The sequence below is a fragment of the Photinus pyralis genome, unplaced genomic scaffold (assembly GCF_008802855.1).
Source record: "Photinus pyralis isolate 1611_PpyrPB1 unplaced genomic scaffold, Ppyr1.3 Ppyr1.4_LG5, whole genome shotgun sequence".
NCBI lineage: Eukaryota > Metazoa > Arthropoda > Insecta > Coleoptera > Lampyridae > Photinus > Photinus pyralis.
The window spans coordinates 44,643,373-44,669,625 of NW_022170596.1; the positions used below are offsets into that span (position 1 = coordinate 44,643,373).

The 26,253-nt window shown below is 36.0% G+C and overlaps 1 protein-coding gene across 1 annotated transcript in view; it reads right to left on the minus strand.

The window, feature by feature from the left end:
* LOC116172529 (5'-AMP-activated protein kinase subunit gamma-2) overlaps positions 1-26,253 on the minus strand; it is a gene marked incomplete at its 5' end in the record, with an annotated part of 243,750 nt that overhangs the window by 84,749 nt on the left and 132,748 nt on the right. Inside the window, 2 exon segments of the mRNA XM_031489763.1 lie at positions 9,859-9,889; positions 23,512-23,706. Coding sequence (XP_031345623.1) covers positions 9,859-9,889; positions 23,512-23,706 — 226 coding nt within the window.

Genomic DNA, 26,253 nt, shown 5'->3' on the forward strand with positions numbered 1-26,253 from the left:
AAACTCAAAATTATTAACTAAAATTCTCACCAACAACGAGGGAAAACTTAAAAATAATGATTCACATAAACACACAAAAATAAACAGTTATCCACGTGGTTAGCCGGCACGCAAACATACCGAACGAAGCGCTGACGCATTGCAGACTAAACCGGCTGAGAAAGGCACGATTTGAAACCGTACACGAAGCATTGACAACACAGCACAGCCGCCCGCCCGAGTACTTTTCGTTGCTTGCTGATAGATTTATCACTTATCACACAATTGGACAGGGCATACTTTAAACGATGACCGATAATTGTTTTCGACGCTTTTATCTAGACAGTTTTCAATACGTAACACGGGGTTTCGCAATTGAACTCGTGAGTCGTGATAAGGACGAGCTGAAAGTGAAAATTGGGACGCCTCTACTACCTACCCCCGCGAAAATATCAATGCATCCCATTGACCCCTCTCGTAAACCACGCACTAGCATTTTGTCAAAAGAAATTTCCGGTATTGGCTACGTGAATTCGAGAAAAAATGTGAAAATCGACGTCTTTACCCAGCAACATGAAACTTTTTTACATTCACCAAAAAATGAGCCTTTCAAATGGCGCTAAAGTAAATTGTGTTTTTCACGAAATTTTATTTTTACTTTTTAATGCATTATATTATATAAATGGTGAGTACGCTAACGGTGGTAGCTGGTACCCATTCAAATATGAACGACCCCTATAACTTGAACTTAATTTTTTTACATCTATCGCCAACCACCACCAAAGAGGTGTAAATTTGTACGAAACGATTCTCTAATCCACCACCAAAGCCGCGTAAAGTTGTACCAAAACGCTTCTCTAATCTCTACATATCCCAGTGAGTAGCGAAACACATTTACCTACCCAAATCGATCAAATCAATGAAGGTGGGTGGAAATTTACTGCACGTCAAATCAAAATTTTCTAACATTCGGTACAAAAAATACATGTCAGACACACTGACACACTGCAAAACGAAAAATATTACGATTGATGATGGTAAGTAAACGATTTTCCACAGAAACATGAGTAAATTTACACTCAATACCAGGAGTCTTCGGATATACCTACGCTAAAACTAAATTGAAATTGCCAAGAAGGCGTTGGAACTTTTCAAAAGCTGTTAATTGCTTACAATTTCAAAAGAGATTAACAATTTTTGTTTAATAAGGCCATGTCCCTTCCCTATTCGTTTCACACTTATTCCTCGTGGTATCAATTCCGGTGTCAAGTTGAATTCCATCTTGATGTATTGTGCTCCAACCTGCAATTCATGTCAGCTGTTCCAGTGTCAAGGGATATTCGCCAAAGGCCAAAGTAAATATGGTTGGCCACGGCAATGGCAAATTACATCTCACAAAGAGGGTAATTATACAGTCTGTTAAATTAGAAAAAAAGTTGCGTATTTGGGGTTTAGTAAAAAAAAAACGAAATGAACCATATTCGTTTTTATTATTTTCTACCCCTGCTTGGGAAGATATCAAAAAACAAATCACACTTCCTTATTAAGCTCTACAAAATGGTGCCCGCAGATTTTCATAGCGTCGTTTAGTCTTTGAGAAACCATCATCACCATCAACTTCATATTTTTATTTTGTGGACCGGAAAAAGTTCACTGTATTGAGTAGCATATTTTATTATCCAATGATGTATCATGTATGATCATTTATTAGGTAGGTGATTTAAGGAAACCATCAATGAATTATTTTGACATTTAGTCAACACCTACTACACCAAAATGTTAAAAATTTAATAACAAGTCGTTTTTCTGACTTAAATAATAAACAATTTTTAACATTTTGGTGTAGTAGGCGTTGTTAAAATACATCATTGACGGTTCCTTTAAATGACATAATCAACAATCATATTGTGCCGTACATCGTTGCGTATTCGTAAGAAACAATGCTACTCCAGACAGTACGTACTTTTTTCCGGTCTAAATGAAAATATGAAGTTAATGATGGTTTCTCTACGACGAAACGTCGCAGTGCAAACTTGTGGCCACCATCTTGTAGAGCCTATGATAAAGTGTGATTTGTTCTTTAATATCATTTCAAACAGGATCAGAAAAAAATATAAACGAATAGTTGATTTCGGGTTTTTTCGAACATCTTCGGAACTTATTGGAGTTTCAAAATTTCATAATTTTACTAAGCCCTAAAATACGCAACTTTTTTTGTAAGTTAACCGACTGTGTAACTCTTACGGTATCGGAATTCCCCATGTTCATTCTTATCTTGGACACACTGTATACACCTCGGTATACACGTACCTAATACTGACTTTATTATTACAATTTTTTACACAAAAGTTTTGTTGCAACAGAAAAAAATGCTTTAGATCGAGTTTTTTCAAGATCGAGTACATTTTAGGGCGATTAATACAAGACAATAAATTTCACAAACACTTTATATATTACGCATTCCTCAACGCAATATTATCGCTAATGATAAAAAGCTACCTAGCTTGTAATCGCCGATAAAAAGCTACGTATCCTTTAATCACTTAACGAATCATGTGATTGATTAGAATTTGAAACAATCACCGCACTAATTAGTCAAATATTAATGAAGCGTATTAATCAATCTAAATAGATTTTTAATCAATGTACCTTTGAGCACATAAAAGTCTCAGACAAGTTTGGTAAAAAATTCCATCGTCTTGCAATTTCCATGTCACGTAGACGTCAATAAAGTTGGCACCCCCGAATTTTAAATTAATGCGAGTATAATTTAGAACTATTAAAGGCTCACAAAAAGAAAATTTAAGATCCCTAAAGTTAGCAAAGAACATTGCAGTAACGGGACGTCCACCAGTATGCGTAAAACGAAACGAAAGACGAGACGAAGAATCGCATACGATTTTCAGTAGGGGAATTTTTGGACTCGCATTCGGAAACACGACTTTTAATCCGGCTCATATTAAAAAAAAACTAGTGCGACTACTTATCGATATACTTATCGAGATCCGATTTGAGCTATATTGTCTACGATTACTTTTGTGTGCCTCCGAGAATTCATTTGTATTAGTTTAACTACGTTTCATATCCTTTATTATTAATTGGTTTACCGATATAAGCTACCGTTGTTTTGTAAATAAGTTTTTCAAGTTACCTACCGAGACTCTATCCGATTTTATTTACGTTACCTATTTGTTTTATTCCGAGCGAAATAAAAACCACGGCAATTAGTTCATAATGCTATTTTGGGAATGTCAGGGTTGAAACTTTGGTTAAGTATGGGGTTCAATATGCTTTTGTTTCGCCTCTGTCTGGGCACAGGCTTTATTCGACGCTATACCACTGTGTCCAAGATAAGGATGTCTATCCTGAGGACCTCCGAAACAATAGAAGATACGACGACGGTGAAATTAGAGAAAAGATGCGCAATGAAAGATTCAAGAGATTATGTTTTAAACCAAACCAGGAAATTCCAATTACTTCCGAAGATATGCCAGAGAAAGCGAAATTTGTCGATTTCTTTCTCTATTTTTTTCAGATATTATTTGAACAAATACAAAAAATAAAAAACACTTTCTCAGTCACTTTTTTGAGCTCTACAAAATAGCGTTGATAAGTTTTCAATACAACGTTTCGCTTCGGATAAGTCATGATAAACTTTATTTTTGATATGGCCTGTAAAAAAAGTACATACTGTATTGGGTAACATTTATTATTATTACTAATACAACGATGTACGACACACAAAAAAAACAAACGTTGGAAACCGTTGGTTTCAACAGGACGGTGCACCCTAAACGAGCGAGAATACCCATCGAACATATTTTTTTACTTTCCAGGAAATTTATCCGATAGATATTCTCGCATGATTAGGGTGTTGTGCGCAAGTGAACCAACCAACAACTTCCAACTTTTGTTTTTTTTATGATGGGCCCTATAAAAAAATAAAGTTGATGTTGTTTTTTCCGAAACGAAACGTTGTATTGAAAATCTTTCAACGGTGTCTTGTAGCGCTCAAAAAGGGGCAATGAGAAAGTGTTTTTGTTTTTCTGTATCAGTTCAAATAGCACGAGAAAAAATAAAAACAAAATTGGCAAATTTCGGCTTTTCTGGCATATCTTCGGAAGTATTCGGAATTTGCTGGTTTTCTTTACAGCATGATAATAACTGTATAAATAAGACGCAACTTTTTCCATTTGACCATCGTCCTATCTTCTATGGTTTTGGAGATCCCGTGATAGACATCCTTATCTTGAACACAGTGTAACATAGGTACGTACACTGTACAGTGCTCAGAATCAATAAGGTACAATTTATAATAATACCGACATCCCTTAATCACAATCCACAATGATCAGCAAAATGTCAGGGATATTACATATTACAATTGTGTATGTGGATCCACTTTAAAATAAAGTACAGTTGAGACCACGTATAGATAAATCTTCTCTTCGGATCAAAATTTATCATAAAGGATAATTAATCCTTCACCGTGTGAAGTAAAACGTTGGTGAATGATTCATTATTACGAATCGTCTAAACCTGAAGTTAAAATTTTCATTTTGATTCGTTTCAACCCTTAGTTGGGGACTTCGTCATTGTAGTTTTAGCCTTAGCTCTTCAGTTTTTTAATTTATTGTCATTGTTTGTCACAACTCTTAACTATTGTTTGGATCATATTTGAATCCCTTCGTTGGCCCAACAATTTCTTTTTTGAGTTACGACCACGTCATACATACCCACACACACATACACACAGACCGACAGACGTTAAGCTAAAAATCACTTTCATGGGGATTTGGGGGTTTCTAAACGCCCAGGAAACGCAAAATTGGCCTTGCAGTCGGAAAGTAAAAAGACACAAGCTACTCTTCCAATTCAGGTAAACATGCGATTTTGTATGAAAATTACTATTTAAAAATAGTTTGGAATCTTAATTAATCTGCTTCAAGGTCACTAGATTATAATATAAAGTACTATCACATGATCTTTTTTACTGCAGAACAGCGAAATGTACGAGAGATTATAAAGGATGAGATGCTTTGTTCGCATACGCAAATACACACTAACTACCATAATTAATGAATACCTAAATAGAGAAATACATGTCTACGTGTGTTTCCCTTCCCAATAATTTTCTTTTCACTAACTTAGCATTACTTTAGGGATTGAGGATTCTACAATCTACAATTAAATGAAGACATGATACTGCGTGAACACTTTATAATAATAATAATTATAATTATTAGTATTTTAGTGCGGTTCTTGCGAAAGCACTAAAGTAAACATCAAAAGATTTACAATAAGCCAAATACGTTTTAAACTAGGGTTTTACAAATTGATAAAATTCGTCCATATTATAAAAACAATTTGATACCAATAATTCTTTTAAATTTTGTTTAGGTAGGTATAGTTTATTTTTTTCGAGGACGTATTAATAAAACGTGATAGCGAGTTAAAAATTTTAGTTGCGTTGTAGCAAAAGTTCTTCTCAAAAAGTGATGTCTTGTGGGACGTTGCTTGTATTAATTTTTTATTTCTAGTATTATAGAAATGATCAGCGGTTTTGAACATTGATTTGTGCGCATAAACGTATGAGCAAATTTCCAAGATGTAAGTATTCACCACACCACACCGCACTTTCCAATGCGTATTGTTCATCAATTTTGCTAGGTACTAAAAAAGTAATTCCTTTAGAGAGCCATTTATTTAGTAGAAAACTTAAATGGGAACTCCAAATGATATACAGAGGTAACCCGAAACCCAATAGCGATCTCATCACGAACACAATATATATCAAGAGGGCCGTTAATTAATTTTAAATCCAATCCCTGACCATAGGCAAGGCGAATATTGTTTCCGCCTGCCACGGAACTTGGATGTTTATGGTTTGACGTCGCAATTTTAACCTCAATAAAAAAAGGGCGATAAAGATAAAATTACGACATAGACGAGCTACCTAATAGGTTTTCGTAAACAAAGTCGTATTAAGAATTATGGTATGTCTTGAAACCACAAAAATGTAAATATAGCCAACGATTTAGCTTTTATCTTTGTCTTACAACTGAGAACTAAAAAAAAATTGAGAGTCATTTTGCCTAAAATTTAACTGTGGGGGGCTCAAGATTCCCATTTTTTTTTCTTCCAGGTACATCCCCATACAAACCTGACATTATAAATGTTTTTACAAAAATCCAAAAAATATCGAGGGGGAGGAGCAAATTGTTATGCCACCAAATTTTTGACAGAACAGTTTCCTAGCTCAAACCATTGTTTAAAACAATTCTCAAACCAAAAAGCGTTTATTACTAATACTTATTACTTAATCATTCATTTATTGTCTAAATTTAAGAAACGCTCCCGGTTACTATTTGGATGGGTGACCACTCCGTTCTTTATCTTTTCTTTATTTTAATTCAATGTATTAATATTAACTCTATAATTAAACATGCAGTTATATGAGTAATTTCAAAATTATTTTACATCCATTTCTCAACAAGAACATCCACGGGTAACTAGATCTTGCTGAAGTAACATGGCTATGATGGCGCCGGTGATGGTTTCAAGGGATGCCTTTTTCTAATTTCGTAAATTTTGAAGGCCACAGTGTATCAAAAAGAATATCCGAACTAATTGGGACCGGTAGTGGTTCGGATAATCAAAAGTTTGGTTAATCAAACAGCGGTTAAATACAATACTGTATGAAAGACGATGTAACTTCTCCTTGGCATCGCTAGTCATGCGTATGGAAAATTTAACACAAACCGATTATCGCAGGCTATCTATTGCAAAAAATGTCAGGATTTTTGGATCATTCTCCTAAAAGTTGTATTTCAAAACCGTAAAAACACAAATAAGTAATAAATAATTGAACATTTTCATTTAATTAAGAAAGATGCACTAAAAAGAAAGATGTGCAGTATATTGTACGGCGCGGGAACGCGATTTGCAAGTGCTTGTAGGGACGTCTTTGAATACAGTCGTTCACTAAAGTTTCGCGATTAACAGACCGAAAAAAATCAAAAATTTTAAATAGAAATCAGTCGAATGACGAAGACTTTAAAACAACTAAATAGTCTTAAAACTTTCAAGAGTCTAAAGCAGTGTTTCTCAAACTGGGGGGCGCAAGGCGTTGTTAAGGGGGGCGCGAGATCCTTGATGTGTTTGAGGCAAATATTTACCTTTAAAATATTTATATTAGGTATTTTTATGTACAATCGTATTTGATCAATTCTTACACCAATAAGAAAGTATCTACAATTCGGTAAGTTCGCCTTTTTATGCTGATGAAAGCATTGATGTTGGGCAATGTTGCCAGTGTGCGATGTATGATGTTGCTAATGTGCTATAAAAGAAGGGATCTCGAATGAACTAAAAACGAATAAAAGCCGTTGATGTTATGGGTGCAATATCCGACTTGATTGAAAAATATAATATTTTATGGGCCATAACAACTTTTTTAGCACCGTCAGAAAGTTGAGAAAAATGTACCAAACTTTTGTTAAAATTATTTGTTGATATCTTTGAAAATAAATGGATGCCAACTTATTCTCGAAAATGACATTTTTCAGTTTTTTGGTCATAATTCGCTATTTGTAGACAAGACTTTTTGGAAGGGAAAATTAATCACCATATAATTTTGCATAAATTTGCCCCAAACGGCTTTGTATCTCTAGAAGTAGAAGACAAATCGCGCTTTAAAGTTTAAAAATTAATAAAAGCCCAAAAACTAACCAATATATGGCTTAAAATGACCTCCACTAATTTCCATACAACAATACAATCCTGATTCAAAGCTTACATTTCTCAAGATCCAGGTATTCGGCAATAATTATTTGTTGTAGTACAAAGTTTTGTACATAGTCAATAAACACAATTGATGATTTGTATATAAAGTATAAATTTGATGATATATTTATTAATCCCTTAGAATTCCTCGAACTTCGAAAGCGTTACCTTTTCCATTTTCAAAAAAGAGGAACCTGAACGTGATTCTTACGAAGAACACGAACTTCACAAATCACGCTGGGCCCATAACCTGATGATATATTAATCCCTTAGGATTTCTCGGAATAACTTATCAAAATTTGTTAATTCCAACAAAATTAGTACAACCTCTGTAAACATAATGTTAACGTATTGTTCGAATGTGAAGTAACGTTTACTAAACCTTTGGTTTTGTTTTAAGGTAGAGATAGGGGCCCCATCCCCACCGCAAGCTGTAGGAGTTTTCGTGTTGCTGACCGACATACCATAATCAAAACAGGAACATTAAGTAGTAATTTAGACCTTTGTTTATAATAGGAAAAATCCACTACCCAAGCAAGGAGTTTGGTATAAGAATAGAAAATCAATACGACATTGAAATAATCAATTACGTTCGTGGCCTCGTCCAAACAAAATTTAGTTACCCGTAAATATCTGACATTTCTGTACAACTAAAACTAATCAGCGAGTCTATAATAACACCCAATTAATTTGTCACTAAACAAAACCGCTTGGGATTCGGCGGAGAAAATATTAGATAATTGGAAATCTCGTAAATCTTAGTTTCGAAGTTGGAAGTGCCCCTATAAAGATTCGTTTTCAAGATAAATTAGTCAAATACCGATAACATTCTCATCGGTCAATCGGTTTCATCAGTTTCGTCGATCAACATTAATGTTGTTAATGTTGCAGATTAACTTGAACGAATTTAAACTGATCCACTTTGAAAACTGTCATCTGTCGATAAATGTAGAGGAAACGGTCTACTGGATATAGGATTCACGAATATACCAGTACACGGCTTTTGAGAGCACCTTTCTTACAGAGACTACATATTACAATGGTATTACTCGCGAAGTCCACATATTTCCGACTTTTAGCCAACACACTTTATAACCACGCGATCCAGCCCGAGCATTTTGATAAGACAGCAGTTAGAGCAGTATTTGGTACTTATTTGTAACCGTGTTGGTAAACTTATAACAAATCTAGCAAACGAGCTCCTGGGCCACAAAAAATTTAATCAGTTCTTCCTTGGGCGATGATAAACAAAATACTGACAATAGAATTGAAAAATTCGAAACCGTTCGCGAGTTATCATGTACGCAAACGGACGGACGGACAGAATGTCTAAAATCATTAACACGGTTAGGCGTTCGTTTTAAGTCTGAGTACAATTAATTATCCAGATTAAACAATTTTATAGCGTATAGATTACATTTACACTACATGTAATCTGTGCCTGTGCATATAGAGATATACCAATTTATTTTATAATTCCTAATTCAACTTAGATCTCGTACCTAGGTCCAGTTACAAGCTAAAAGAAGTTCTGTTATAGTATAGAAGTAGGAAAGTTAGCTGCTGTCGCGATAGTGTGTCGATTTCAATTGTCTTGGTTAATAATTTATCCTAAAAGCATCATCTATTCAACTGCTATTGATTTTTATAAATCTTCCCAAATCCTACTGTGTAGAAAGTAGTTGTTGCGTGACCATAGAAATTAAGTTTGTAAATTAATTAAAGGGGAGCACCTAGATCGTTGTTTACAAGGAAATGAGCACATTTTAAAGTAAACATCGTCAACTTTGTTCCCTGGCATAATGAAATAGATTTGGCCAAATACAGCCACATCAGCTTTAAGTTTGTGTTGAGAAACCCGCCAGCGGTTTTTACAATCGAATCAAATATTTAGCGCCGAAAATATGACGTTGTTATCCATAATTAAGTATTGATTATTCAAAGTTAAATAAGTAGAACGTTGCGACATCTATCAACAATGGTTGGCATTTGCGTACTACGCAACGCAGAAATCTGTAAATCGTCTCGCACAAACTAGCGCCAATTTTAAACAGTTCGGTATCAAAGTGGATAAAGTATAATAAAATTACTTACCTTGCGACAATTGTTGTTGCTGGATGGCTCGCTGTAACAAACAGGACAGCATTAGTAATTTAGATCAAAATTTTTACAGGCAAAGGTCAAATGAAACAGTTTTGTCTCAGTGCTTGATTAGAAAATTATAGTATCACAGACTCTAATCACACTTAATGGCCACTCTTGTTTCTTACATATTTCGGCGTAGACGCCATTAAACGAATATTTTGTAAACTTGTAGATTTTAATTGTAAGAGACATGGGTGGGGATTGCAAAGTGATGTCGTTTAAGCATGTAAATTTTGTTTTGCATTTCATTTATTACACATAAATTCTTACATTAATTTTAATGAATACTGTGGGTCAACTGAGCCATTCAGATGTTATTTATTTGTTTGTTTAAAACTACATAACTGGTTTGGACAATGCCAAACATCTAAGAAAACATTATAAGCTTTCCTTGGTCACCCAAACCAGCAGCAAAGAAATAGGAAGCTAGATTCACACATGGTAGGAGGTAGTTTTTATAATAAATTTTCTAGCGTTCAAAATCCAATTTCACTTGAAGGGTGGATCAAGGCATTGCATCGATGGACACGGAGTAAAATTTATTTGTTTGAGGTTCAAGTCAGGTCAGGTACGTGCTACTTTCGAATTTGATCGATGATCACAACTCTTCTTTGTAACTATTTCATTGGACATCAACAAACTGTTTGGGCACAGATTGTAGGATAATCTGTGGTTTGGGCAATTATATTCTCGCAAAATTTACCAATTTTGTTGGGGAAGCAGCAAAACGTACTTACTCGATAGAGAAAACTAAATATTACAGTAGGTATTTCGTTATTGCTTGTAATTTGCGGCAACCGACATTTATTGCTAAATGTAGCTAGTTACCTGATGTTCAACTGTTTCCTGTGCGACATAAGCGAAAATCTAATGGATCAATTTTAGTCAGGAACAACTAAAATCGGGATCAAGACTGTACTTCATGTTACAAAAACGATAAAACACCCAAAATCGATAAAGATAAGGAATGAAGCTTTTACTTTATATCGATGGCAACTGAAGTATCAATACAGTTCGTGTGGATCAACTTGGAACTTGGATTGATGACCTCAGCTACATTCCAGCAGATCTGTACGCATAATCGGTGGGGGGAAGGGTTAGTCTGAGTCAGAAGCCTGACGGGATCAATTTATCAGTACATTAGGCATACATTTATAAAAATTCGATACAGCTACATACTAAACGATCCTCGAGATCTAACTTTTTGATCCGATAGTCTATGTGAGTGAAAACCACTAGCGACCTTTCTTATATCTTTAAGGACATGTGCACAAATTTTCAAAGCGATCGGACGTTTCTAATCAAAGTTATCGTGCACACGGACAAACAGACAGCAATACAAAATTATATTTTTAGTGTTGGAAGAACTTTTACGGGATGAAGATGGGGGTAAAGATCATTCACTCCTTCATGATACTGTAATACAAGGTTTCTATTAACTCGATCCAAAACCTAGATTATTTATACAAGGCGACGTGGCGCAGGCCCACCCCAAATTACTCGCGTCGCATTTTATTTAATTAGGTATCTCGAATAGCTTTTTTTTAAATAAATAAATAAGTTATGGCCTCTCAAAGCCTCCAAAACGAATTAAAGGTTCTGAAAGCATCTAGGAAGTCTTTGGAGTACCTTGCGAGACTTTTCGAGACCCAATGGAGAATCATATAGATTTTTGAAGACTCTTTAAGACCAGTGGCGGACTGGGCCGGCGGGCAACCGGGCAAGTGCCCGGTGGGCCGCTGTACTTTGGGCCGGCGCCGGTGCGGTCATCGGTCGTACGGTGTCGGGTGTCCCCCCAAAAAACTACATTTGTAATCGATTTTGGAACAAGTGTAAATGCTTTAAAATGCTATTTTAGGGGGTTACTTTGGAGAAAAATTTCGGATCCAACCCCCCGTTATGTGGCCGGTGCTGTTCGGTTGCCCGGGCCAGTTCAATTTGCCAGTCCGCCACTGTTTAAGACTTAGAGATTTTCAAAAGCTTTTAAAGCTGCTGGAAAGTAAACAATCTTTGTTCAGTTTATTAACAGCTCAGGAAAAAGTCCCCAAAAAGATGTGGAAGTGAATTCTTGAGAAAAAAACATTTGGGAACTTGAGACTAGTAAAAGTTTCTAAGGCTCGTACCCAAGTTGGAGAGCTCTATAAAACTTGTGAAGCTTCTGGAATAACCTTACAGATTCTTCATGCTAGTAAAGACTCTTGAAGAAATCTCTAGAAGAGCATTACTCTTAAAATTAGACGTGAATGTCGCCTAACCAATTTTCTAGATTCTAAAACACTTTCAAAGACCTCTTAGCGAGCGGATTCTCGTAGCTTATGGTCTCGGTGTAAGTTGAATGGGGACAAAGTTGCCCCTTTAAGTGACTAAAAAAATACAATTAAAATTTTTGAAAAATCTTTGAAAATAACCGAGATATCACCGAAAAACTGAAAATGTCAAATTTCGTTTTTATTTTCCCTGGCTTTAACTGTCGGAAATGGACGGTTCCCATTCTATGGGCACTTTTTTCGGAAAATCTGAATCTGTTATCACTTATCAGCATTTCCATAACACGTTAGATATAGAAGATACATGGTACTCTCTTTATTACTTATGGGCGCCATACTGAATTTTTACGGAATGAGATAGAGAACAAAAAAAGAAAAATAATGACGTGTCACACTATACTTTTATACAAATTTGCAAGAAAAATTTCAAAATTAAATGACATTCATTACTCCATAAAACATCCACGGGTAACTAGATATTTGCTGTATCAACATGGCTATGATGGCGATGCATTCAAATTTTGAATCCTGTATCTTATTCCGAAAATCCAATATGGCGTGCATAAGAAATAAACAAGTAGTAGCCTGTAGCTTCTACATCTAATCTGTTATCGAAATTCTGATAACAGATTCCGAAAAAGTGCCCATAGCCCATAGCAGGTGCTATAGGGGACAGCGTGATCATACGGTGGTGTTATTTTTTATGATTAGTTGAGAGATCCGCCATGTTTTGACCAAATACATCGGATTGGTGGAAATTAACCTGGAAACTAAGGTGATAAATTTATCATGCTGGACACAATTGTGACAATTGTAACCACAGCATAATCTCCGAATTCGATTAAACCTCGGATTAAACCAATCAGCTCAATGATAAATTGGAAAAAAACATGGCCGACATGGAGCATTATGGCCACAGTCAGTGACTGTACCTCTGCCTATGGAACAGTGGCCACCTAAGACCTTTTCGTGATAGCGCGGACAATCGCGCTGAGATTGTTAGTAGAGGAGAGCCGGGCCGAAACATTAAATAAATGGTAGGAAGAGTAGGAAGAGAAACAGTCTTGGAATAGAATACTGGGATCAAAGAGGGTGGAGAAAAATATGGGAAATTTGGATATCATCTGGTACAGCAGTTCCTAGTCGAGAATGGGGTAAACAGAGTGTACCCGCACAGATTAAAGAGAAGACCAAGCGAAGAGTGTCAGGACTGCGGGGAGACAGATTGGGAAGGCCATACAGTCCTGGAATGTGAAACATGGAATTATAAGAGTAATATAGTAACAGACGCAGGCGCGGGTGCGATATGGGTAGCAAGAGGAAGCAAGGCCGGTTACGAAAAAACGTAAGACCTTCCCGAATATTAGCCTCCTCACTATCCCAACCCAGAATTTCAAAATTCTGTTTGTTGCCTTATGCCATAGTTTTCGGCTTATTAAAAAATACATGATAAACTTAACATGTATAATAGTGCAGTCAAAAACTCACTCCGCAGTAATAATTGTTCTCTATCTTTGTGTTGACTCGCTCAATTTTCCTTTATCTCGTCCAGCAGCGTCAGTATTCACTGATACGTCACTACATACTGACATGAGCGTTTCAGATACCTATGCTTTGTTTCTGTGTGTGTTTCTTCATTTCTTGTAAAGTTATAAAGGGCGATCGAAAATGGAAGTTAAGTACGATTTCCCACGTAAACAAATTCCAAAGGTGACTCGACAGCAGCTCATTTTTGATCACATAATATACCGTTCATACAATTGGTTTCATACTGTGAGAAATTCTTGTTGCTACCTGGAGTAATTTTTGAAATAATGAAATCTATATACATAGAAGATAAGATGGCGCTAGTGCAATTTAATATATCTAACAGTTTTAGATGCACCAAGGGAAAGGCCTGGGTATCGATTCCCGAAGTTAGTCGATCTGCTCCGTGATGTGCATGTGATGTGACCGGCTGCCATGACGTCATGATCGTATACGATAGGGATAAGTTCAAGTTTAGCTGCATTCCCGAATCGTGGACAAACTTTATGCGCTAACCAATCACAGATATGAATTGAACTGTCATTTGTCAGTTTTGTATTTTGTTTTGTTTTTACATTAAGGATACTGCTATTAATAACCAGAAAATCTTCGAACAATTCCATGTTTTATTTCACAGAAAATATGTGAATTTATAGGTTAGGGCACTGAATAACCTCTATAGCAAAACAGCTGCAAGATTCGTCCTGTAGCTGCAACTGCGCATGACTTTCACGCAACGAGTGGTCTAGACCAGTCGTTGCGTTCGATCAACTTTTCGCTCGATGTGGTAGGTTCGAGAATGCAGTGACATTCACGTTCACATCAAGGTCAGTCGATGTGAACAAAGCACATCTTCGGGAATCGACGCCCAGATTGTATAAATGCAGAGACGGGATTGCTGTCATCCTTAATTAAAAATTTGGAGCAACTTTGATCTTTTCGTAATTTCATCTTAATAATATAGTACATATAATCAATGAGAACATATAATGTATGTGTAAACGACAAATATTAGTGCCGAATCAGATAAAGTACATACTAGCACTTTTACACTTATCCGTAATACCGATCATTAATGGTCTTGGGCAATATAAGAATGCAACTCGAATCAAGGTTTGTTGTTAAATAAAAGTGTACAAGTGAAACAGACGGCATGATACTAATGTAATGGTACCCTTGACATCTATATGCTGGATTTTAAATTCCATTTACACACATACTTCGCATAGTGGTTCAACCACAACACAGTAGCTAGTGTGCATACGTTTTGGCATTACATATGGATAAATCAAAAACACTGATTCGAACGATTAATACCACAATTTATGAAGATGATGTTTTTTGAACACTGACAATAATACTTAGTAGATTTAAATAATAAGCATCACCCAATCACCTTACTTTCAAATCGTCTATGTTAATTTAAAACAAAATGTATGATTACCTACATTTTGAAGTAAAAGCCGAACACCGGTTGCCTCCAAACTTTTAGCGTCCAACGAGCGACTTCTAGGTTTCATAATAAAATCCTCTTCCTTCTTGCTATTCCACATCCACTTGATGTACTGCGACATTATTGTAGCACTTAGCGTAATTATCACAGAAACAACAATCACCGATTACATAATTACGCAACGATTTGAAAATTTTCATTGTTCAATAAACATTAACGTTCGCTTGGAGTAGGTATTCCCGATACCTAATCAAATATTTTCAACAACAAAATTGATAAGCTGAGCAAACAGAAGCATTTTGCGAAAGTCTATTTACGGTGGTGAGGCTTTGCAAAATTTATGTATGATATTACCCCTCCCAAACACTTCAGAGATATCCTCGCGATAAAAAAGATTCGCGCAGACTGCGGTGTTATCTCGTTCCTAAAGATAGTGGAAAACGTATAATTACCTACATCATCATACATTTAGATGGAATGGAAAAGTGCTAAATAAAAAGTTAATATTGTGAAGATCGTACTCTGTATAGATCGCTTTCGATTATAGCGATAGGAACTCTTAGTAGAGGAGGTAGCTCGAAATCCACTCAACGAGAATGATCAAAATTTTAACCGATGGAGTTCCATTTTACCCTATCCGAGTATGCTAAATTCGATCGTCTGCCGCCTCAGGTCATATGACTTAAGGCGCTGCGGGTACTTCTTGCGGTACCAATCCTAAAAGGTTGTTTTTCGAGAAAATAAGTTATACACCAAATGAAGACGTTGATAATAGCTCTAAATAAAATATTTAAAAAAATCGCGAACATTTGATAACTCCGTAAAAAAACAATTCTTAGTCGGTTTTTCACGAACTTTCTACGGATATAACTCGGTTACAGTTTGAATGAATGAAGCTCATTTTATTTACAGACTGATGATAGGTACTGCCACTTTTTTAAATTTGTTCTCTAATTATAAGATTATCTTATAATGATTAAGATATCTTATAATTAGAGAAAAAATTAAAAAAAGAAACACTGTCATAGTCATTGGCAGTACCTACGGACTGCGACTTCCACAAGAAGATAGAGACATAGTATTAGTGGAGATGAGAATAGCTAATCGGCAATTTCTATTACATTAAATACGTCAAAATTCAACAACATCGACCCACGAATTGGCGCAGAGGTTACGAATACCGCGGAGCACAACTCTGATGATTTTGAAGCAAGTCATTCAGAATATACGAAGTAAGACCAGTTCACGGATTGCATTCCGACGATGGGTCACATAAAATCCGATTTCGCGAAGTAACAACCAACCAAGACTTCTCGAGAACCTTGTAACTTGTGGTCCGACGAATGCTACTTTTTAAGGTGTACAATATTAATTCAATAGGAATAACTTGAGGGTATCAACTGAAAATCCCAGGCAATATAGAGAAATCAGACGACAAGGGCTATTCGGAATAAATGCCTCGGCCACACTTTTTTCCCGAGAGACTGACCAGAAAAGTATACCTCAAGTGTTTGCGGAAAGAGCTACATCAATACATCGAAAATATTCCATTGAACCTCTACGCGAATTTCCGATTCCAACAAGATGGAGCGCCACCCCATAATACCAGGCAGGAGTTCCTCGGGAACAATTATGTTAATCAGTGGACAGGCGTGGTGGCATTGTTCACTGGCCACCCAGATCACCTGATCTTTCGCCCCTCGATTGCTTCTTCTTTGAAAGATCGCGTTTATAGCGGAGGAACTCCGCGGAAACTTCGAAAAGCTGCGTGCCAACATAGGAGCGAGCGACATTCAATGTGCAAATGAAAGTGAGCCAACCCACCCTGCGTAATAATGGTTCGATCCATCATCTACGACGCATGCGCGAGGCACACAGGCATCCTTCATGTACGAAGGTTACGTGAAACGCCGAAAGGGTGAGGCTAAAGTTTTTTAATGCGCACATGCACGTTTACGTCGATAGCGTCGCATAATGGACGCTCTTAAAGAAGAACAGCGTGCTTTGATCAGGATTTTTGACAGCTGAAGTTGTTTCCCAAAACGACATTAGTCGATGTATGACTGCCGTGTATGGTGAACATTGCATCTCATTGGGCCACTGTGAAGCGTTAATGCAAACGGTTCAGACGATCTAAAACCGGACTAAAGCAGAGACTTGCTATAACTAGACCGCGCTTAACGTATCTAAGGTGTTGTCGACACAGTATGCAACACACAATGCACCGCGGGGCAAAAATCGCTGAGATGATATGCAATATAATGATATAAGCTGTTATTTTAGATGTTCCGTTCATTGATCATTCTCGTGATTAGCTCGAATTAGTGAACAGATAAATTTCTGTTGAGAATAAACCAATAAACTTAGGTTAACTTGTGCCTATCAACATGTACTCTGTCGATACATTTTTAAATAATATGCTGATTTTCAACGGATAAAAGTTCAAAGGGCCAATGGATCAGAGCCATTCGAAGAGAAAAATTTACTCCCACCATAGTGCATTTGCGGGGAAATGAAGCCGATTTTAGAAAGGTACCTACGAAGGTGTTAAACAATAATGCAATACCGAGCGTTTTCGAATTTCCCATTCACTTAAAATAACGTAGAAATATTATTCGACATCCTTTACCAGCAAGACAACGGCAATACCTATTTGCCTATTAGGTATAGACGTAACTAAGTACTTACTGGTACTAAGTATATTTCAGGTTTTGTTACAAGAAAAATAGCTAAGTCTGTTAAATGTTCCATATGTGCAGATGCGATATTCGCATCAGAGAGTCATTCAAAGCTTTTAACTAGAAAAAATCGTGGAGGATTGTTGCACGTATCAATCGTTGCATTAAAAATTTGCCAAATTGCTGAAAATGTGTTCAGGTTTTTCATTCAATCCACACCACACCGCGTTGTAAACAAAATGGTTATCAGCAGTCTAAGAAAAATAAATAACAGTTACAGCCCATTTGGGTTTTTGGATAGGCATATATCAAAATCCGCTAAATAATCATATCTTACTACTTACATCTTTAGTTTTAAGAGTATATTTTCCCATACGTGTTCACCACCAAAATACACATATAAATCAAATTAGGACTAGAGTAAGGCAGTTATATACCAATTTAGTTCAAATAAAATACCAATAAATTCGATTAAAACAGTTAACAGCTATATGTTATCTTTTTTTGCTACTAAAATTTAGAATAAACATGGCTAAAGCAAGCTGCAGAACGTACGTCTGCCCCGCGATGAGCAGTTGGTTGCCTATCCTATCTTGACAACAGGCGTTTATAGTAAAATCTACGTTACGCGCGGTCTAGTTATAACAAGTCTCTGGACTAAAGCTACCGTGCCATCACCCCGAACAGAATTGGACAGGTTGATGAGCTAATTAGACAATAACGGAGGATATGCATCGATGAACTGGCAAAGCGTGTGAACATCAGTCACGGTTCGGTTCACACCTATTATATGATATATGATCGATAGTTTTGAGTGCTGAATGGGTGTCCAAAATTTGGAACGACCCCAGAAGTCGGAGAGGTTCGACGCTGCTTTGACGCATCTGATCCGGTATCAAAATGATGATGTGGCAAATTTGCGTCTGCAATTGAAACTACAGGTCTGAAACACGACGGCAACGCGTACAGTCGAAACATTCGAATTCACCGCCCCCAAAGAAAGCAAAGGTCGTCATTTTCGCGGGAAAGGTATAATTGCCTTTTTTTTCGATCATCAGGTGCCATTACTGATCGAATTTGCTAAACTTGGAGAGACTTTGAGGATCCGCAATGAAGAACAAACGCCCCGGAAAATTGACAAATAGTGTGACACGACGATGCTCTTGTGCCCCCCCCCCCCCCTACTCTCCTAATACTAAAGTAATCATAAACAAAACATTTGAAAAGTATTTCATAAGATTCCATGATCGTTTTTTCAAATTTAACCTGAAATTTAAGATTGATTCGCTGCCATATTTTTTATAGCAAAATTCACCATACGGCGACGTTGTTTAACAATAGACTCGCAACACGCCGAGTAGTCTAGTATCCTGACGTTTGGTATTAGGGGGTAGTTCAAATTCGTGGCTTACCATTGGAATCTCCGCAACGGCGAGATACCCCGTAGGTTAAATCGGGGCAAAGTTGCCCCTTTTTGTGACTAAAAAACGCATTTAAATCTTTTGAAAAATCTTACTATAACTGCAGGATCACAAAAAAACTGAAAATGTCAAATTTCGTTTTCCTTTTCCCTATAGATCAAGTAGTTAAAAATGAACAGTTGCCGTTTCCATAACAAACTAGATGCAGAGCTAGGAAAAATGAAAACGAAATTTGACATCTTCGGTAATATTTTCAAAGATTTTTGAAAAATTTCAAATACCTTCGTTTTTTAGTCACAAAAAAGAGAACTTTGCCCCCATTTAACCTATATACTGTATCTCTCACCAATGGTGAGCCACGAATTTGAACCACTCTCTACATGCCAAAAGAAACTAGAGTAACTACTCTTTTTGCGGTATTGTTCTACTGTGCGTAGTAATCGAGTAAAAAAAATCAGTCCTGTAAAATAATACCCAGCCCTCGTATGTTAGGCCCAAAATGCACACCATATCCTGCTTTTGAGTGCAAATCCCACAGTCCCTTAAAAATAAAATAAATCGCTCGTCGCCATTTTTTCTATCAGGAAAGAAGTGACCCAGATATAGGTCACTCTTAAAAAGTGGATAACCCACCAACGTCACCACACCAGATAAGAACTGATCGCAAACAGCCAATCTCGTGCTAATTTAAACAATTAACAAGTTATTTAACGTAAACACAAAAAATAGAAGCGCATAGGGAATTGGTTATTAATTATTATACATAGTTAAATAATCGGTATACTTCAAAAACACTATCCAAGCGCGACCCATCCACATTACCAGCAAAACAAACACTTCGCTTTTTTCGACTTGCTTACATAATTTTGGAAAAAAAAAACAAGTGTATTATAACAACCTTCCACGCATTTAGACTATTCCAATTTCACGACTATTTTGAAAGCGACCTTCTCACAGTGTATTAAATGAAAAATCCGGACGAGTTAAAATGATTATTAACAACACTAATCAAACTGATTGTTGCAACAAAATCAAACGAAGTGAGTACCCTAATGAGGATGTACCGCATGTAAACAAGAGTTGTAGTAAATACAGCAACTGTTTGCACTAAGCATTGAAAGGCTAACATTTATTGCTTAACAATAATAATTAATAGCGAATATCGTCACGACCTTGAATTCGCAAAAAAATCCCAACAAGACATGACTAAACGATACTTGCTAATTGGAAGACATACATTTCGCAAATTAGGCGACAAATTTTTTTAAAGGAAAATTGCGTTCAGGCAAAAGCATTTTTACCAGTTTTCCCAAAGGTTAATTAGGTAATCAACGGTCGTTAAGCTTCGTTAAACTAAAGAAAAAAACCGCAAATTTAATCCCATTGCGTTATCAATCGCGTTAAAATATTATCGCACCAATAGGAAACTGCCGATTATAGATGCACTGTTGGCCCTTGCACGACCATTTTTATATTGTTACTTTCAGTAAGTAAACGCACATATTGTAGTAACAGAAAGGTTACAACTAAGATACAATTTTATGTATCTAAATAAATGCGCTCGTCCCCTTCCCCCATACATTTCGCGGTACATAAACAAATTGTATTAGTATTTTTCAGAATTTTGTATCTTCCGATTGGTTTATCCCACCACATGATTATTAATTACATAATCTTACTTGTTTTGACTATTTTGCAGGAATAATAAGTAGGTATTAACAAATTAGTTACGCTGCCTGAGATGTGCATGCAATTTCTCGGGGGTGTAATAACTAGTTGGTAGTGAAACCAAAACAATTTTTGCAAATGAACTAGAGGCCCCAAATTTTTCTTTTACGATCCAAAAATCTTAAAAATTGCATTTCTTCAAACACAAAAGAGAATCGAACCTAGACGTTGGTATCTTTAAACATGAAAAAAACAAAACTAAACCGTCCGTTACAATAGCACATAATACTTTTTCGGTTTTATTTATGCAATTTTTTTCGTGCTCCGGCTAATCAAAAATCTTGTGCTCAACAAATAAAATAGTTTGGAAACTGAGTGCCTGACACACATGCCCCTGAAGTTGAAGTTACCGAATGTAAAACTCATTGCTGCGACAAAACAAACCAATATTTTGACGAACTTCATGCGATTACTTCAAAACGGAAGGATATGAAAAAAAAATACAAATAGTGTACTGAAATTCCCGATTTTCAGTTCAGATTCCATGAGACGTTGAGATCATTCTGGTACATGTCTTGTACCGAATAATTGTTTAGCACAAATCAAGAAAATGGAAACGTTTGTGTATTCCTGATGTTCCTCGCTTCTTCGTGTACGCTATCCGGGTCCCCACTAACACAAACATGTGCTGGGTTTTAATCAATTTTTGTTCTTACCTCTAAAAACAATATTTTCATAAATGTTTTCCTTTTTAATTAAAGCTGAAGGTATAATAAAAATGCAATTTCTCGCCGACTGATTATTAAGGCGAATAAAGCCCACGATATTTATAACACAGAAAAAACCTTGTAGTAACAAGACGGCGGCCGATATTGCCCTGGAAAATTTGAACACTTACTATCCGAATGAGAAAGGTCAAATACTCAAGGTAAAAAAAATATTATTAAGTTATTTTCATTGCTTATTGTTTGAATTTAACCCAATTTCAAGCAGGTTAACGTCCTTACAAATTAATACAAAGTTACATCATTACGTTACGGGCCTGTTTAAATAGCTTTAATGGTTAAGGTCAACCTTTTATATTTTTTTTAATTCTAACAACACCTTAACAATACATTTATAAGCCCGTTAGCCGTTTTTTAACTTTATTTTCGGAAATCCGCGTCCTTATTTGCTACAATCAATGTTTATTTTTAGGCTCCGACATTTACTACTAGTGGGCGCGGAGGTCATTCCTTATACTCAACATTTCATTTCCGAAGTTGAAGGAAGCGAATATAATACCTTTTGAATTAGGTGATGAAAAGAGTTGCGCCACCATGCACCCACTCTCTTACATTTCGAATGAAAATAAAATTTAGATATGGACGTGTCCCACAGGGATCTGTTTTTAGTCCTATTTTATTTGCCAAGTATACAATTCGCAATAATTTCTGCAACCTTTTCATTTATTGCGATTAATAGGCAGGTACGGGTAATATGCGGGAATCACTACTTACAAAATCAGGTTCTAAATAACCCACTATTAATGTTATGGCAAACTATTAAAGACTAATGACCAGTTAGTTCTACTCGTAAATGTATATATTTAATGTTCATCCAATTGATCTAACAGTTGCATGAAAAAAAACATTAAGAATAATGATATTTTTAGAGCATTTCCACAAAGTAAAAACAAGTTAAAAATGTAATCGTAAGCGATTTACAAGAAGCGCATTTCCACATTAACACTGCCCGAAAAAATCAGCTACTCTTTGACCGAGTCTTTGAATTGAGTCACAAATAAACAATGTAAGGTTGTGAATGCGTAATAATTTTATTGAGCCTTTTAGTGTATTATACTATGATGAATTACAAGATGCGCTTCAACCACGTGTTGAAGTGCAACAGTTGTATGCTTCTTCACGTAGTTATTATAAGCGTAATGAGGTCAACGGAAAGAAAAGCTACACATTATGCAACAGAGACAGAGACTAACGTCAGAAAAAATTTAAACGGTAGAGTTAAAGCCTAAAGGGAGTCAAAAACATTCTTTCCAAGTAAAACACGTATCCATAACACAGTGTCTCAAAGCTGCTCGGGAAATGATATGAGGAGTAATCGCATACGAACGATTTCCATAAACTACGAAGACTATATCACTAGTTCTTCCGCAACAAGTATGTAAGTGGTGTTTTGATGTTTCCGTAATTAGTAAATAGCAGTTTTTAATCAGCTGTTGGACCATAAGCATAACACTATAATGTGAGTTCTATTTGCTTGTTCTACTGAATCTAGCAGACAATCATCGACAAATGCACTTTGTCAAGATCTGTCATTTTTACTATTCACGGTACCTGCCTTCCATCCACCGATTCTGATCGTGACTATCCTCCTCCAAATCGCATTTTAACTTTTGAGCCTACTGACATACATCTAGTCTAAACATACCACTTTTCGTTTGCGAGTACCCTCCCCCACACCTCGTTTCATGATAATGGCACACATACTGGACCGCTCAGACTTACCACTTTTCCTTTGTGAGTCTCCTCTTCGGTCTCAAGTAATTCACAATCTAGCCGAATACCATACAAAATTAAACAACTTACCTTTCGTCTGTCTTCTGGAGGAACGCTCACGTGGGAACGGTTTCTAAATATGTCCATTACTTTAGTCATAGGACTTCGGCTGGTCGAGGCGGCTGTAACGGTGTGGTAATACTGCGTATGCGATCTTCCCTCTCTAACTGGATGCGCTGATCCGTCTTTGGGCGTTTTAGGTTTAGCATGTATTACGGCAGGTTGCTATAACAAAAAAACATTTGAAGTTTTGCTCCCGTCGACGTACGCATCTCAACGCAACGATGCCGTAAAATTCCCACTTGAAGATTTGGTCAACACCACGACCATCGTCTTGGAGAAGATTTGACTTTTTCTTACACTAAATGTTTGTACCTACCTATACCCAGTCACTCAGCGCTGTATGTCTTATGCTTGTTGAGAAGTAGGTGAACAAATAAGTCCCCATTGTAGCACTTTGTGAAAAGTATAGGTTGCACTTTCAACAATACAATTTCTTTTACTTTTGATGACAACAGTGTATTTTATATTTGATGAACCTCACATATTTACTAATGATTAATGAAGGCAAGTTGCGCGTAGAGGTTTGTACCTCGGTGTGTACAAAAACCAATCTAGTCATTGAAAATCACAGCAAAATACACCTCTGCTAACTTTAAAGAGCTACATAAGAGATTCCAAGAAAATCCAAAAGGATTCCGTGAAGCGTGAAGGAGTCAAGGAGATTTCTTACACAAGGGAATTGGGATTTCTTTCACCTTGTCCCAACATTGAGTTTTCCAAATAAAATGCTCAAAGCTCAAACAGGAAACAATGCCCTGCCTACAAATAATGAAAAAATGGAATGTTTTTTGATTGCGTCATTGTCAAAGATAGAAAAGGGAAAATAGTCCTTTCATCGAGTATATATTTCATAATCGGTCTTCCAGTCCAGATACAAAGTGTAGATGGTAAAGAAACCTTCAATTCCATTTGGAATATACCGAGGGAGAAAACTTTTGACGATACGTATAGCAGTAACAACCCAGTGGACAAAGCGTTTTTCATTTTTAGAAATGCGCAAAAATTGCCGTTTAAGTCTGTCATTCATGAAGTTTTTGAATACCTCCTTTCCTTCGCGATTTACTACCAATTTTTATTCCAAAAAGGCGTAAGTGGGAAAAATTTCAAGCTCATTAAAAAAGAAATGCAAATGCCACGTTTTTAAGTTACCTAATCTCAGGCGAAACTTTTCGCACTTGAATTATTTGGAAAGAAATGTTTACTGTGCTGCCTTTTACTACTCAACACACTTTATTGTCGTTACGCTGATATTAATAATATTTAATGTCATTATACATATAGTGTATTATGGCATTTATTTGGCATTTAGTGGCATTATGTGACATTTACTAGCATTTTTGGCTCTCACTGCTATGTTGATTATTAGGTACATACAATTTTAGTGAACACATTTTTAAAGATTCTTGTTGTTTCTCATGCAAACAACAGCAATATTTTTAACTGGTTCAAAATTGATATTAATTAAAGAAATTAGAACCGATGAATTTCACTACCCACAAATATACAGTGATACTTATTAAGAAGTAGACATAGAGATTTACATGTATTGTTTAATCCCCATGCGCCTAATTTTATGTATCCAAAATAACTTCTAAAACAAGTAACGATCTTGCTGTCATATTAATAAATTTGATTATTTTTGCTTTGAGTTCACAGAAAATAAATCGCTTACGCTCCTTAAACTGTTACCGGCACTATATCAATTGACAATATCAACTTTTTTTTTAATTGAATATATCGCACACAAACGAAAATAAAAATACGGAAAATTGTTTTAAGAAGTTATTTTAGTTGCATAAAAATTAGGCGCCTTTCAGAATAGATTTTGTCATTTAAAAGTAGACATGGAGAAAAATAATACACGTAAATCCTTATGTCTACTTCTTAATAACTACCATTGTACATCGCAAGTTCAAAGTGTGAGCCTAGACTTTGAGGTAGTACGTTTTTTTTTCATGCGGATATGTGAGAACAATTTCTCAGTCTACTAATTAAAACATCGTCATTGTGTAACGTATACCCGTGATTTTTTTATTTCGTTTTCGTTAGTTTCAGCAAAAGTAACGTGTTACATAGTCAATTTTAATTTTTCTGAAAAATTTGCGCTTTCATACAGCAATAGATTTCGAGGAGGAGATGACATTCTCGTTTTGGCACCCCTTTTCACGGTAAATAGTTCAAATCTCTCACTTTGAGATAGTATTTTTATACATTTTTTACGACTATGTGTCTTCCAACTAAAACTATTGCTGATTTTGTTGTTATAGGGGGTAGGAATTCGATTATTTCTCTGTAGAAAAAAATAGCATCAGATACTCAAGATACTCAACAAAATACTATTTTTTAAATGAAACATCCCATACACTTTTACACATTTCGAAATAAACATTTTTTAACAAACACCCATGAATTACTTAATAACAAAGCTACAAAACATTAAAAATTATTGTAAATGAATGAATTCTTAATAAAAAATCAAAAAAAAAGACCCATGACGACCAGCAAAAGTACAACAAAAACACCAACAAACCACAATAATACAGGGAGCGGCAGAAATCTCTAATCATTCATGGCGCCTGGATGCTTATCGCGATTTCTGGAATATTCGCTACAATACTTTTCACATGGTTGGCTGCTACCAAGTCATGGTATAAATATCTCAGATTCTCCGCTCTCCCTGGATTTTTCCGTTAATTAATGCGTGAGCAA